Source organism: Aphelocoma coerulescens, chromosome 5, assembly GCF_041296385.1.
Source record: "Aphelocoma coerulescens isolate FSJ_1873_10779 chromosome 5, UR_Acoe_1.0, whole genome shotgun sequence".
In the NCBI taxonomy this organism is placed as follows: domain Eukaryota; kingdom Metazoa; phylum Chordata; class Aves; order Passeriformes; family Corvidae; genus Aphelocoma; species Aphelocoma coerulescens.
The window spans coordinates 11,058,359-11,073,223 of record NC_091019.1 but is presented as its reverse complement, the minus strand read 5'-3'; the positions used below and the strand labels follow the sequence as shown (position 1 = coordinate 11,073,223).

General features: G+C 35.1%; 1 protein-coding gene across 1 annotated transcript in view; it reads left to right on the top strand.

Moving 5' to 3' along the window:
* Nucleotides 1–14,865, top strand: part of CCDC73 (coiled-coil domain containing 73) — a 58,305-nt gene that overhangs the window by 17,601 nt on the left and 25,839 nt on the right. Inside the window, exons 5-10 of the mRNA XM_069016518.1 lie at nt 2,791–2,862; nt 3,621–3,656; nt 5,403–5,477; nt 7,271–7,309; nt 12,611–12,746; nt 14,155–14,234. Of these exons, the coding sequence (XP_068872619.1) occupies nt 2,791–2,862; nt 3,621–3,656; nt 5,403–5,477; nt 7,271–7,309; nt 12,611–12,746; nt 14,155–14,234 (438 nt within the window). The remainder of the gene's footprint in view (nt 1–2,790; nt 2,863–3,620; nt 3,657–5,402; nt 5,478–7,270; nt 7,310–12,610; nt 12,747–14,154; nt 14,235–14,865) is intronic.

Sequence of the window (14,865 nt, the reverse complement as noted above, 5' to 3'; positions counted from 1 at the left end):
GGCTCCTGAGGTTATGCTTTCCTAGGAAATGCATTCCCTTCTTTAATACAATCAAACCTATGACCCCTGTCACTAGGTCACAAGATAAAAGGCCTCACTCTGTATATTTTACGATCACAGAAAAAACAATAATTTCAGCTCTATCCTTGATCTTGGGATATTTAACATCTTAGTTGTAAAGGAAGACTATTTCATCTTGGAGTTCATCCTAACCATCTTAAATTAATAATCCTAACTCTGTGCTTTTCTTTCTTGAAAGATATATATGTGCACACAGAAACAGGAAATATTTTATATTTGTAAAAGCAAGAGTGCTTTCAAGTTGTAACCCTTCTTTGCTTTCCTTAACCTAGCATTGCAGCTCTTAATATTCTGGGTTCAAAAGGGAGGATTTCCACCCATTCTAAGACCTTAACAGCAATTTAATTTACCACTCATAAAAGGGTGGGACTTACAGGTAGTGAGGTGAACTCTATTCCTGTATTTTGCACTTAACATTGACACATGGCAAAGCTGATGTAAACAATGAGTGGTAGATTTTGGGAACTTCATGTGAGAAAATATTCTGGAAATTCAAAGGAACAAGCTAATGCAAATTTCAAGTCCTGGAGACTCTAGTAAGATGAAAATTCTAAGTATGACATTTAAATTGAATTTGTTACCTGATTGTTTCTGAATTCAGAATCATTTTGATCACAATAGTAGTTCAATAAGTAGACATCTTCCTCTGGCTTATCAAAGGTTCTGTTTTGCCATTTCTTTCATAGATTTCCCTTTAAGTCAACATTTCTGTCATTCATTTCGTTTTACCATAAATTTAACAATATTGAAATAAAGACATGACTTCAGCTAAGTCATGTTACAATATTACAATTTGCCTACATTTTATAAATATACTGCTGCTGCTCTTGAAAAAATACACTCGAGCAGGGAAAACTGAATAACTGGAGAATATAGTCCTTAAAATCTAGTGAGTATACTCATTATGCTTGCAGAACATCACAATATCAAAGCTGATTTTGTTCATATTTAAAAAAACCCCTGCTTTTTTCTTCAGTCTCCCTGCACCACACATACATGGCATATATGGAAAATTACTTCCAAGCCTGAATTTCTGACAGGAATAATAGAATTATTTTATTTGATAGTCTTGCGTGTGAGGCTTGTTAGAAAATGAGTATTTGTAGACACTCCCCTGTCTTTTTCAAAATAGAATACCTCACTTGAATATACAGTACAAGAAAGTGGTATGTTACAAGGACTTCAGCACTGGCATTTTTTTCCATTACACCTGTGATAAAATTGTATAAAGGATGACTGTTTTATGAAACCAGACTGATAGCTACATAATTTATTATATGATATTGGCTTGAATTCGTGTATTTTAAAGTAGTGCCATCTTAACTTGGCAGTACTATGGATATAAAATTTCATTTCTGTAGTGAGCAGGAATACTGCACTGGGAGTAGTTGGTTTGCTGTCCCTGCAGGACTGCCTCTGCCTCTCTAGGGTACTTCACATGCCTGTCACCCCCTGGAGAACCTGTGCCTTGAACACAGGGCTAAGGAACAACCTTACAAAAACCTTTCTCAAGATTTTTATATAGTTCTGAATATTCATTTATGTAGCGTATATTGTTCGTTACACACAAATAAAAACTTTCTCTACTTATCTTACGATGAGTTAATAAGTAAATGAGTATAGAACACCTTACTTCCATGGATTCTTATCTTCTATCAAAAGGCAAGAGCTCTCACTTGTACAATGTGAAACCAACACCACCTTGCTGGAGAAAACAGCAATTTTGGAATGGACTTCATGTTTAAAAAACTCTCAATTCCTATTAAGGCAGGAGAAGCAATTAGACTCCTTGTGTGTGAAACAGATTTTTGGTTTATTTTCTCCCATTCATTCTTTTTAATAGTCTCAATTTATATTTATTTTTGTGCAGTCATTACTGAATTGTTTCCTGCTTCACACTAATATTTCTAAGCTAAACACTCATCTCATATTTTGAGATAGCTATCCAAGGACAGTTGAGCCTCTTAACTACCTTTACCTAGTATATTTCAGTGTTTAGAACTTAAAAAACCTGGTCTTCCATGCATACATTCCATGGTAAAGGTGAAATATCTTATAGAGAAGCATGATGCTTAAAGATGTTGGAGATTTCCAGCTTGCAGAGTGTAGTATTAGCCTATGAGATTATGATATGAAATAATAACACAAAAAAGTACCTCTTCACTCATTTTCTTGTGTTTATGGATGAGAGTAAAGCCAGGCAGGATGATGATAAAATCTCGTACTATTGTCTTACACTTAGTCTTTTCTGCCCTCCTTCAGCTCTTTCAGGTCGCTTGTTAAATGACTAAAATTTAACTATAAGCAGAATAACAGATAGTTATTTTTAAATGGGATTATATTTTTGATGGACAATAAAATTCCGTTGTAACTACCTGGAACAGTGTCAAGGTGCTGTCTTAAGATGGCAGTGGATGTGGATTGCTTCTGCAGGCTGATGGGGTGGGTAAGAGTTGCTTACAGAAGTTCTAGCAAAAGGTCTGTATTCCAGGGGTGAGAATTACTTCCTCTTAAGAACTAAGGAGGAGCTCCTACCAAAAAGACAATTGCCAGTTTAAAAAAGCGTCTTTTTAGTCTTCAGGGCTTTTTAGTCAGTTGTGTCTTTCTAAAAATATTTAACAAGAAATCAGCTTTTTTCTTGAAATACTTTATATATGATTTGCTCTAAGATAATACTTAACTGACACTGTTGTTATTTCACACGAGCAGGAGGCTCTGCAGCATCAGGCTGGCACATTGCAACAACAAAATAAAGAAGCTATGGCAGCTTTAAAAAAACAGGTAACAAAATAAAGCCTTTGTCTTTGACTGTGGGATTTTAAAATATGATGCATCATAGCAAGTTATCAGTTGGTATGAAAATATTTTTCTATTGCATATAAAATGTTAGAATATACAGCTCAAAAAAATCATGTCCTTTCTTCTGCCCACAGCATAATGCTTGTATTTTGACAGTTCTTTCCAGATGCCACTCCTCCTGGCATTTTTCCTTTTTATATTTCAAAAACCTCCAAGAGAAGATAATGCTTCTTGTAATACTTTCCTTATTCTGTTTTGCTTTGTTTGGTTTTTCCTCTCTAAGTTAGCATGACCTCTGCAAGGGTAGATTCATAAACCATGGTAAAAGATCTGCCACACAAATTACCCGGCTCAACATTTGAAAGTGTGTTTCACTCTTGCGTTTTATCCTCCATATTATAATGAGCAAACACAAGTGCTGAGAGACCTTGCAGAGAACATTCACAGGAACTGAAACTGCTTCATGGTGATGAAGAATTTGTCACTAATGCTGCATCACAATCATGTCACACAAAACAGAAATTGACAAGCAATTAGGTTTCTTCCTTGGAAAAATAATTGGACATTCACAAACTTCTCCTTGTGACTCCATAGTTCCTATAGTTCAAAAAAAAGCAGGAAGGTCACTATGCAGGTCAATATAACTCCATGTCTTGTTAAATTGCATGAATAATATTATTGCCATGTGCTGTTCTGATTTTTTTTGTTTGTTCTGTGTTTTTATGTGACTGACAACCAAGTTACAGGCAAGGATGTTTGCCATGGAAGAAGAAAAGGTACTCTATAATTATTTGTTATATGTCATCCAAAGAAGAGCATAAGCAAATGATAATGGCATAAAACTTATCAAACATGTCCTCAGTAGAAACTTAATATTCTAAATTAAATTCTATTTCTTGCTATGGTCTTCGCAAAAGAAGTATCTTCATAACTTTGTTATTTCTAGTTTTTTGTTCAAAACCTATAGAACTTCCCCTGTGAAGTGTCACTGCTTATGCTAAAAATCAGTTGGGGAAAGAGTGTTCTTTGATAGTTCCATATTGCAGCTATACAAAATTTACTTTATTCTAGGGGCTTGGGATAAATGGGATAATTGACCTTTCCAAGTTGTAGTGAGAAATAACATTTCTAACTGCCTTACTGAAATCAGATTTTAATAGGGATTTTATTGATTTAGCTGAGCTGGTTTCCTAAGGTACTTGACTTAAACAATAATAAGATAAATTGTAGCCTGAATTTATGTGGATTTTGTTGGCTACATAAGTTTTTATGCCAAGATGAATGCCCACTTCCTCCTCTGAATGAAGGATTTACATTTGGTATACAATGAACCTGTTTCAAAAAGTGAAGTCAGTGAATGTTTGCATGTGGCCTCTATTGTTTCATTTAAATTTCCTGGTGGTTTAGAGCAAATGAATATACTGCATGTGGCATAAGAACTGGTATAGAAATTTTCATACTGGTTAAATGGCTTGAAAGGATATCAAAGTAAATCTTACGTTTGCTGCGTTTATATTTATTTATATTTATTTTATATTTTCTGGTTGAGTAATTTTCTCATTGTATTTGGAGTTTTTTCTTGTTAAGACATTCCATTTGTCCACACATACCCACTTATTAGTCTCTGATTTGTATTTTGAATGAAAGCTTCAGAATTAAATTGTATGCTGATTAATTTTTCCTTCTAAATATTTCCCTTGAATTGAATAGAACGTTAAGTACTTTATACCAAAGTAACTGAATGAATAAATTAAGCTAGAGTTAAAAGACCAATTTTTGCTCCATTTTAGATTATATGTACTATTAGTCATGAGGTGGTTTTGGAAGATTGCACAGCCAGCACTATGTTGGAGTGGCTGGAACGTGCAGGGGTGTTTGAATGGATGTATTTGTGTTCACTGGCATATTCTCTGATATTTAGATTCTGGTCTGCATTGGATTGACTGCAGCCAGAGATTCTTACCAGATTTAATTCTACTGAAGTCCTTTGAGTTTCTCATGTGCAAATTCTGTATGTGTGTGTATATATGCATACCCATACACATATGCATATTTATATAAATATAAAATGTGCTTGCATGTATTTAGTGATTCTAGTGATAACAGATTACAGTTCAGTCTTTGTGGAGTGGAAAAGCTGAGCAGGTGTTTCTGTGAAGGTCCTGCTACTGCAGATAAGAAAATGAATTTACCTGATACCTTTGGTTTTAAAATCTAGTACCTTTGTTAAGGTATAAATAATGTTTTAGTTCTGCCTTTTTCAGGCTTGTCTCTCCCAGAACAGACAATTTTAAGACTTGATGAATAGAGTCATAAGTGGTAAAAAGATATTATTTTGCTTTCACTTTTCTTTTTATAGCAAGATGTATCTACATTTTAAAATTATTTAACTGTATTTTTCCCCAATGAATTTTTCTGTCACAGCAGAGTAACACTTTATTTTTGTAACATTCTTTTTGATAAATTCATATTGTAAATGCATTTATTCTGCCCAAATCCTGAAGTACAGCTTTTGTTGAAAGGGAAAATACCAGCTTGCTGTCGAAACAAAAGAAAAAGAAATAGATGGATTGAAAGAAACTTTAAGAGCATTACAGGTAAACTATTGTTTTTGTAAAATAACTTTTCTTGGAATGCAAGTGTTTCAGTTTTAGGTGTTTTACTATTAAGAAAATAGTTGTTTTTAAGAGGATCTTTAAGGCCTTCTTATTTAATCTCTCTGGGATGTGTACACCTCACTTTCTAACACTTGAGTTTCTGTTCCAGTCTTCACTGTCAAGACTACTTTAAGTTAACCTTCCAGCTAATGTTTTTTTCCTCCAGAAGACTCAAAAGTCCAAACAGTGTGTGAAATGTGCTTTCTTTTAATTTCCACAGCCTTCCTTTTTCTTCCCATTCTTGTCTTACTTCTCACCTGTCTGGGATCCCTGCTTTTGGACTCCTAAATAGAAACAAATATTCACACTGTGCCTGCAACTCACAGTGTTCCCTGTGGTTTTGGGCGCTTTCCTTTGTCTGACTGGGAGGTTTCTGTATTTACACATCATCCGTGGCTTAAGACCAATGCAGATATATTGAAAACGGATTACTGGCATTGTAATGCATTGCCAGATTTCAGGTGTTACCAGGAACTAACTATTTTTCGATCCAAAACTGAGTGGGACAATAATTCTATTGAAAACAAAAGGGTTACAATGGATTATTACCATGATTTTGCAGCTTCTCTTGGTTCTTATTAACATTCTCTTTTAATGGAATGCATTTACTTGGCATCAGACTGTTTGTTTAATCACTTAGTTAACACTGAATGTATTTTAGGGGCCAAAGAAATTAATTTCCATGTCTGGCCCTCTGTGCAATAACTGTAAGGATGTTTGCCTTGCTCAAACCTTGGCATAGCACAGATGATGTAGGATATCCAGCCCTCCATGGTCTGCTGAACATAATATGTGGACAGCAAGAATAATGAAAGATTCCAGTGGTCCTTCTTTTGTAAGATAAACCACAAATAAAAAAAAAAATCTTAAATGTTTAATGTTCACAGATCAAGCATTTGTATCCCAGCACAGTTCAGATCTAGGAAATTCTGCTGTGGCTTGAGGAAGCAGGAGGTCACAGTGGACATGTGGTCCCAGGGAAATTGTTTCGAAGTGAGCCTGATACAAGAGTGAAGAATTTTTTATTCAGTTTTTTTATTTATTATTTTTTTATTCAGTTCTCTATTCTTCTCTGTAGGTTTTTCCTAGGAATAATATTTTCTGTATAAGATTTGCACACTCTGGGTTCTTTGACATTAGTCTTTTTTTCCCTCTTAAGGATTATGCAAATCAAAATACTCTGTCAATGGGGTATTAAAATAGTGCTGATATCTCCTAATGTCAGCCTTATATTATTAAAGCATGTGAGATTGGTACATTATATCTTTATATGCTACCACTTAGAATATCTAATGAGATGTTATTGGGTTTTTTCCAACAGGGAACACCCTTCTATTCTTGCAGGAGTTGAGGGAATACTTTCATTTCTATCTTTGTCTTCTTCTCTGTTTATTTCTGAGAGTCTAATTTACAGACTGTGGTACATTTGCACATTATTTTTATGATACCTGCCAGAAAACACAAGGATTTATGCATTTTTTCAAAACTCCTCTGGTAAAAAATCAGTGTACAGTGGTTTTACATAATTTAAATATTGAAGTGACATTATGAAGTAAAGTGAATCTAGTCATAAATGAATTTGTGCCATCATTAATTCAAAACCAGTATTACTGTATTGGATGGATTAATAACAGATGCAACTAAATCCTAGGTATAACAGTACTTAATTATGCAGGTTGTTGTCAGAAAAAATGTAAGTACCATTTAATTAATAACTCTCTGTTGTTTTACAGATTTCGAAATACACTTTACAAAAGAAATTGAATGAAATGGTAAGAAAATAATAGAAGCAAATAAAAAACCAAGGAAGAGCTTTAATGAAAAGAGTTTTCTTAGGGTATAATGCAATATTAACCAACTTTAATACTTAAGTGATATATGATGATTATTACAAATAACAGAAAGAGGTATCAGCTTCAAACCTGAAAATCTTACAAATGCAGGTTTTTTAGGTTTTTATAGTGTGATAGCTACTGTTGACAATGTGATATTTTTTTTCTCACTGAATTAAAGTAGAATTGGTACGTTTGTTCTCTTTATAGATTAAAGATTTTTTTATAGACTGTTATTTGAATAATGTAATTATTTATTCTAACAGGATCTAGCATAATAATCTCAAAAAGTAATACAGAATTCCTAGCAGTTCTTAGTTTTGTTTTTTAAAAAAAAGGATGGTTTTCCTCTCACTCTGTTTTACTCCTCAGAATTAGTTCTTAACATCAGTTTCCCTGAACAGTTTAGATTTCATCCCATTCAGCTTACTCCCTTTGACACAGGGAATAAATTTACCCAGAGTGACAGCATAGTGGCTCTGAACCCTGTTGTCTGTTTTAGGAAGTGAAAGAGTGAGCCACAGAAACATTGCTAGGCTTGATTGAATAAATGCTGTGAAAATTCTGCTGCTGCTCAACTGGAAAGAATAAAGATAATATTGTCAGACCATTACAAACTGTGATTTTAATTAAGAAGCTCAAAAAACTAGAGTCCAGTTTAGCTTTAAGTACCATGACATTTGTACTGAAAGTCATCTTCAACGCTACAGTGGTTTTACACAAAATATGGTGAAATTGAATAATGTGCCCTCTGACCTGGGAGATAAGGCTACAAGTTAAAGATCAAAGGCAACATAAAATGTGTTTTGTCTTACTTCACTTTTAACTTGTATTTATTCCTAAAATGCAGCTGATCTAAAAATGTGTTGAAAATATACTAAATTATTGGACTTACATTTAGGTAATTTTGCATATTATCTTTCTTTCATAACTTTCAAGCTCAGTCTTCCACATGAATGAGAATATTTAAAGGACAACACCATTTCTGTAAGGAAAGGCATCTAAGCTGCTTAAACAGATATATTTCTTATGTTTATAAACTTTTCATGTAATTGATTGTTTGAATATTTTGAAAACATTTGCTTTGATACAGAGCATGGTAATTAAAAATGATACTGAGTGGAGGCAAGGTGCTAGAAATCCTCTTTTGCATGTAGCACTAAACAGAACATTTACAGTTGGGACTTATACATGGAAAATGCTCTGATATGAAATGATAAAAAAACCCCACAAGGTAAACAGAAGTGAATTCTTTCCTATAACCTTTTGCAGTAGTGGGCTAATACAGTTTTAGAGCAGGTCAAATCCTACCAACTTTACTCCCTGAATGGTTGCACTGAAATAAGCAGTACATTCTAAGAATCAAAGTAGTAGTAGCCCTTGTAGACCCTTGGTCATCACCAATGGCAAAGTGTTTAAAAGTAAAATGGATGAAATTCTGAACCAATCATTTTTCTGAGACCCATTTCTATTTCAATTTTGTTAAAGAAAGATTAGATTGTTCTCTGGTGTGTGTTTTGAGAGTAAGCAGATGTGCTGTTCAGCTTATATCTGGCACCTTAGAAACCCTGCCAGTGAGTGAAGGAACTTCTGTATGTGCTGGGGACTGAGTGTACCCTGCTGACTAGCATTTCATTCTGGTTTTGTTCCTTTAATTATGTTCTTTTAGAATAGTATACGTAATATTAATACTTGACATAAACACCATGTTTTAGCATGCTGTACAGTTAAGTTTATGCAAAAATTGTAGTGCTGATATAATTCTTACCATATATGCTATAATTTTGAAATAGTGGAAGGTTTTGTTTCATCTTGAAAGACAGTAGGCAAAGAAATAAAGGATTTATTTGTCTTTTATTATTTTTTGTCTTTATTATTGTCTTTTTTCCCCCACAATAAAAGTGCTGATTATTGCATGCGGTGCAGTCGTTTTGCACCTCACTGCATGTGGACAGCAGCACTCCTGCAGTCAGGAGGCTACAGGGGGATTACTACAAAGCCAGTTCACTTGGTAGAATACACTTGAGTGTGGGCTCTGCATTGTATTTGTTTTCCTGCAGCTGAAATGAGGAAATAACTGGAGGAAAATGGTCAGGTGTTTGTTTCCTGACAGATGATACACTGGAGAATGCCAGAACTCTCTGTGTGTAGCATCTGTTCTTGTCTTCCCTTACTGTTTTTATTGGGAATCTAAATGTATATGAAACCATTCAGTGAAGCTGCAGTCAAATGTTCTTGGTTGATTAAACCCTACCACTCTTCAGAAAAGAGGGAATTTGGATCCAAATAACTTATATTGCTCCCAGCAGTCAGTCACCTGAACTGTGCCCAGGAACTGCTTACATGAGTCCTACTTGGCACAGGCCAAAATGTGTCAGAGATACTTTAACAGCAGTATAAGCATTTTCCGAGAACTTCCCTACCACCATTTAGTTTTCTAATACAGGTGTAGTTGCCAAATGAATGAAAAAGTAATTACTGCAAAATGTTAAAAAAATGAAACTTTAAAAGTTGGTTTGTTCTTAATATTCTTAGGTAGGAATGTTGTTTTTATTTCCTTTCTGCATCTTTTAAGAGCTTGCCTGTAATCATACTATGTTGTTTAAAAACACAACAAGGAGGCAATGATACAATATAAATTAAACCAAATTATTTTTAAGTATAAAAATGGTGAGAACTGGAGAAACTGTTGTGAAAAAAATTCCTATTTCAAAGATTTGCAGTTGGTATCCCTTTGCATAATTTTCATGTGATTTTGCCTTAGGTCCCCATGCCATTACACCTCCTTTGTTTCTCTGACACTTTCACCTTCCAATTACCACCTTCTGCTTCACTGAGTACCTCTGACTAGTGACTCAATTTCCAGAATATCTTTGAGATATGAGCAATTCCCTCTTTGTGTTCCTCCAGTCACCTACTTGACCCTGAGCTATTTCTTGGGTCTAGTTCCACCAAGAAATCATTGTGCCTCAACAAGCCATATGGCCACAATCAATTCTACTCCCCATCCCAGCTTATCTTTATTACTGGTGGAGGGCAGGGCAATAATTCCTGTTCTTGCAGTATCGGACGTAAGGAAGAAGAACCAAGATTCTGTGGGTCTTACTCCAACTCCAGGGTCAGACACTCCCTATCCTGCAGTGTCTCCTGGTGTTTCTTGATTGTCTTCTATGGAAGGATGTTTTACAACCTTTTCACTGTGAGGAGACAAATCACATACTCAGGCTTTTATTTTTCTGTGCATTAAGCCTGAAGAGCAGCTTGCCATCAAAAATCATATTTAGGCATGTGTTGAGCTCTTAATAAAACTTCTGTAGGTAGAGCAGGCCAGTTCCTTTTCTCCCTGGAAAGAACCCTGTAAAGTAGCAAAGCATATTTCAACTTTCTGAAAGAGGAGGAGGGACTAACACTGTCTTGTTGACTAAAGAAAGGAATTGCGATAACACTAAGAAAAAGTCCGTATTAAAAACTGCAAAACCCCTCAGATCTTGCCACAAGCTGTTCAGATCTCAAATTAGAGCTGTTTCCCTGCTCATTGATCTCTTAGAATAAATATACCTGAGGGAACTACCAGGAAAAACCAAAAAAATCTTTCCTTTTAATGTTTTTATTACAAAATTCCCCTCCTAGCATTAGTTAAGATAGGACTGCTAATTAGCTTAATTAGTTAAACTATTAACTGCTTCAACAGTTAATTTATGATTAGGAAAAAGAGAAAGTATAAGCACATTTTCAACCTACATTCCTTGCAGTGATTTCTCTTAAGTGGTGGTGTTTCTTTACCAGTGCTTCCATTATGACTTTCCATTTGCTGTAGTGTGTTTAATTTCATACCTTATAAAACATGAGAAATTTGTATTGTATATCCTGTTTTGCTAGTCTTATGGTGGTCATTTCTTTTGATTACTATCAGCTTTTATTATCCTCTGATGCCTGGACATGTATTGCATTTGTTACTGTGTGGAAATGGAGCCTTGCCTAAGCCAAACAGACTGGGCCAGATGCATCCTTGTGTAACTTGAATTTACACACAGGAATGAATTTGGCCCAGTTCATTTTAATTGCTGTGTTGCTCTACTGTGGAGTAGAAAGAGATTAGATATCTAAATGAATGGTTTTCCTTTCTGAGGAATTAATTTAACCCATTCTTTTCAGAGAAAATCAGTTTTAAAAATCACCAAATAGTACCTATGAAATTGTTAATAAAAAATTCAGTATAAAGAAGAACACAAAAATCTTAGTGTTACAAGGATAACAAATAGCTTTAAAAAAATCAGTAGCACGTGTCACTGAGCAGTTTCCACAAAATGAGAAAAATTGATAAAATTAATTAAATATATTGTACTTAATTACCATGTGGGTTTCTTTGTGATATTACTTAGGCCAACATGTGAATAGAAAGTAAAATAAAGGTTAGATGTTTACAAAAGTAGTTAGAAACTTCCCCTACAGATACACAAAGTGATTTCATCATATTTCAAGCTACTACTGCTAATTGATACTGAAGAATTAAGAATTATGCATCGAAAGGTTATTTATATTTTTCTGGGAAGCATGGGTCTCACTAATCTAAATCAAAGTCACCACTACTCTAGAAGTAGCTGATGCATTTCTGATTTTAGCACATGTATTGAAATTCCTTTATTTAGGAGTGTGAAATACACCAACTGATTGCCCTTGGCTGTGTCATTTTTTGCAATCCCAGGAGTGGAATGGACAAGGCTGTCAAGCAGGGCCAGTGGAGTCAGTGGCACAGTGCCATGTCAGTTGGTTTTTAGTATCTCTGTGAACAGATTCTGTAGCCTGCCTGTGCAACCTGTTCCAATGTTTGACCACCCTTATAATAAACTTATTTCCCCTCAAGTTTAAATGAAATTTCCTGTCTTTCCCTTTGTGTCAGTGAGCACCACTAAAAGGAGTCTTGCTGTGATTTCTTTATTCCTTTCACACACAAATCTCCCCATGTATACACACATTTACCAGATCCCCCTTGAGTCACCTCCTCTCCAGGTTGAACTGTCACAGGTCCCTCAGCCTCTCCTCAAATGTCAGGTGCTCAAACCCTTTGATTATCATGCTGACTCTATCTTCCTGCTGTCTGGAAATGGGAAAGATCATTAAATATGAAATAGACAACTGAAAGGTTCTGGGAATGATTTTGCATTTATGCTGTTATATTCAAAAGCACTTGGAGAGCTACTTACTGTCATTAAATGGGTGCTTCATTTATGTTCCTAACAGGATCAAAAATTGCAGATGCACTTAACTGCAAAAGAGGAGCATCATAAGAAACTGAATGAAGTTGAGAGGTGTTATGCTACTATTGCATCTCAGTTTGGAATTGTAAAAGGTGTTCATGGAAAACTAGAGCACAGTGGTATGTATGTTGTAAAAGTCCTCCAGCATTTGTTTTTGCTGTGCTGTGACAGCACTGAGTTGGCAACAGCTGAAACTCAGAAAAATAGCAGCTGTCCCATGCCAAGCATCCAAAACCTTGGTAGGTTCCTCACTGCTCTTTGCTGATCCACTGCTACAGTTGTGTGTGTGACCACACAGGAAATTATATCGAGGAACTGATAAAAAAGCCAAAACCCAAAACACCAAAAAAACTTTTCAATTACTAAATCTTACTAAAGTTTTTGTTGCTGCCTGAAACCAAAAGTATTTTTTTCAAATCTAGGTTGAATAAACTGGTAGCATATTCTATGTATATTTTATAATATACATATGGTGGTTATAAGTTACATAAGTCACTTGTTGTATTCAATTTTTAAAATTTTATATCCAGAATATTACTGGCTAACCAATGTCTTGCTTGATTGTACTTCAAAGCTAGAGAGTGAGCACATGACTTTTGCTGAAAGATAGGAAAGAGGGTTACCAACTTTGGCCTACTTGTTTTCCTGGGGGGTTTTCCTAAGTTGTATCAGAAGATAGCTGTTAAATTCCTCAGTATTTTAATTTTTTAAGCACATATTCTCATTCAAAACTGCAGAATTGCTCATTGTAATGTAAGGCTGTTGTCCATCATTCCCCATGAGGGGCCGTTGTATTCAAGCGTGGCGCCTGGAGACTATTGAGGAAAATAAAGAAAAAAGATTACAGGTGAATGAAGAGGAATCAGAAAATAGAAAAGGATGAAGGGGAAGCTCAGAGGACCAAAATACAGAGATTGAATAGAGCTGTCTGAAAAAGTTCAGGAACCAGTAAATATCTTCAGCTTTTCATTGTGGATTTTCAAGCAATTTCCCAGTGATATTTTCACCTGTATAATGTTTAAGAGAAAGTTCCCTTTCAGCAGGAATAGAAGTTGTTCTGCTATGCTGTCCTCTGCTGTTTGCTGTCTTCCATGGCCTATATGCACTTAACTCTGTACATCTGTTAATTATTTGTTTGTTCTGTGGCCCATTATGTTCTGTGTTAGTCCGAAAATAATTAAGCTCACCAGAAAATTACAAGCAAAGTCTTGGTTAAAAAAAACCCCAAGATTAAAAGTCCTAATAAAATGATGTAATGAGACAGTAAAAATTAAATTACAGTTAAAAAAAGGAAGCCAACATATAGAAAAGTCTTAACTCATTGGGTGATGTACAGACAGCTGCTACCACCCGGGATAATCCTCCAGTCTGGTATCAAACTACACAGAAAAAGTAGTTGAATCATCAATTTTGCAGTTTTATGAAGACTTTAAAAAAATAAATTATATGCACATCTATTGCAGTTATAAACCAAATATTGTTCAAATGTGAAATTATTTGGTAACATGCTTTAACTTTTGTTTAAAGTGCAGGAAGCCATACAGCACAATAAGAAACTAGCATCAGTGAATAAAAGACAAGAGACTGAAATAAGTAATCTGAAGGAAGTAAGTACAGTGCACATTTCTGAATGGAGAATGATCCTTGTGGGTCCCTTCCAACTCAGAATATTCTGTGATTCTGTGATTCTTTGGGGCTTCCAACAGCTGCTGAGGTGTTAGTAGAAGTAGTGAACAAGCAACAGAGCTGTTTTTCATTCTATGACTTCCACAGATACTTTAGTTAAAACTGGAGCAGCTCTGAGAATATTCTGTTAGCTGTGAATTTTTATTTACCTCTACAGCATCCTCCTTGTTTCATGCTAATTATTAGTAGCCTCTCTTCTTCCTGTGCTGTGCTGTCATCGTTTCTCCATCTGATATGGAAGGTAGCAGTGGTGTTCTCAGTTAGTCAGAGATACAACGTGAAGAACAGTTGCCATGGAAGTGAGCTGCTAGCTTGAACATAGGATAAAATGTGTAACTGAAGACCTGTCAGGAGTGGGACAGTTTTGTGACAAGGCAACTGAGTTTTCAGATGATAGTGATTCTGTTTACAAGGAAGTTGCCACTAAGCTCTTTTCTCCTGGCTCTATTCAGAAACTACTCTTTGCCAAGTAAATTTTTGAGTTGCACTCTTGAACAGAGGTAACAGTGGAAAGAATAACATTCTTTTCTCTTTGAGCTGTTTCTTATGAGC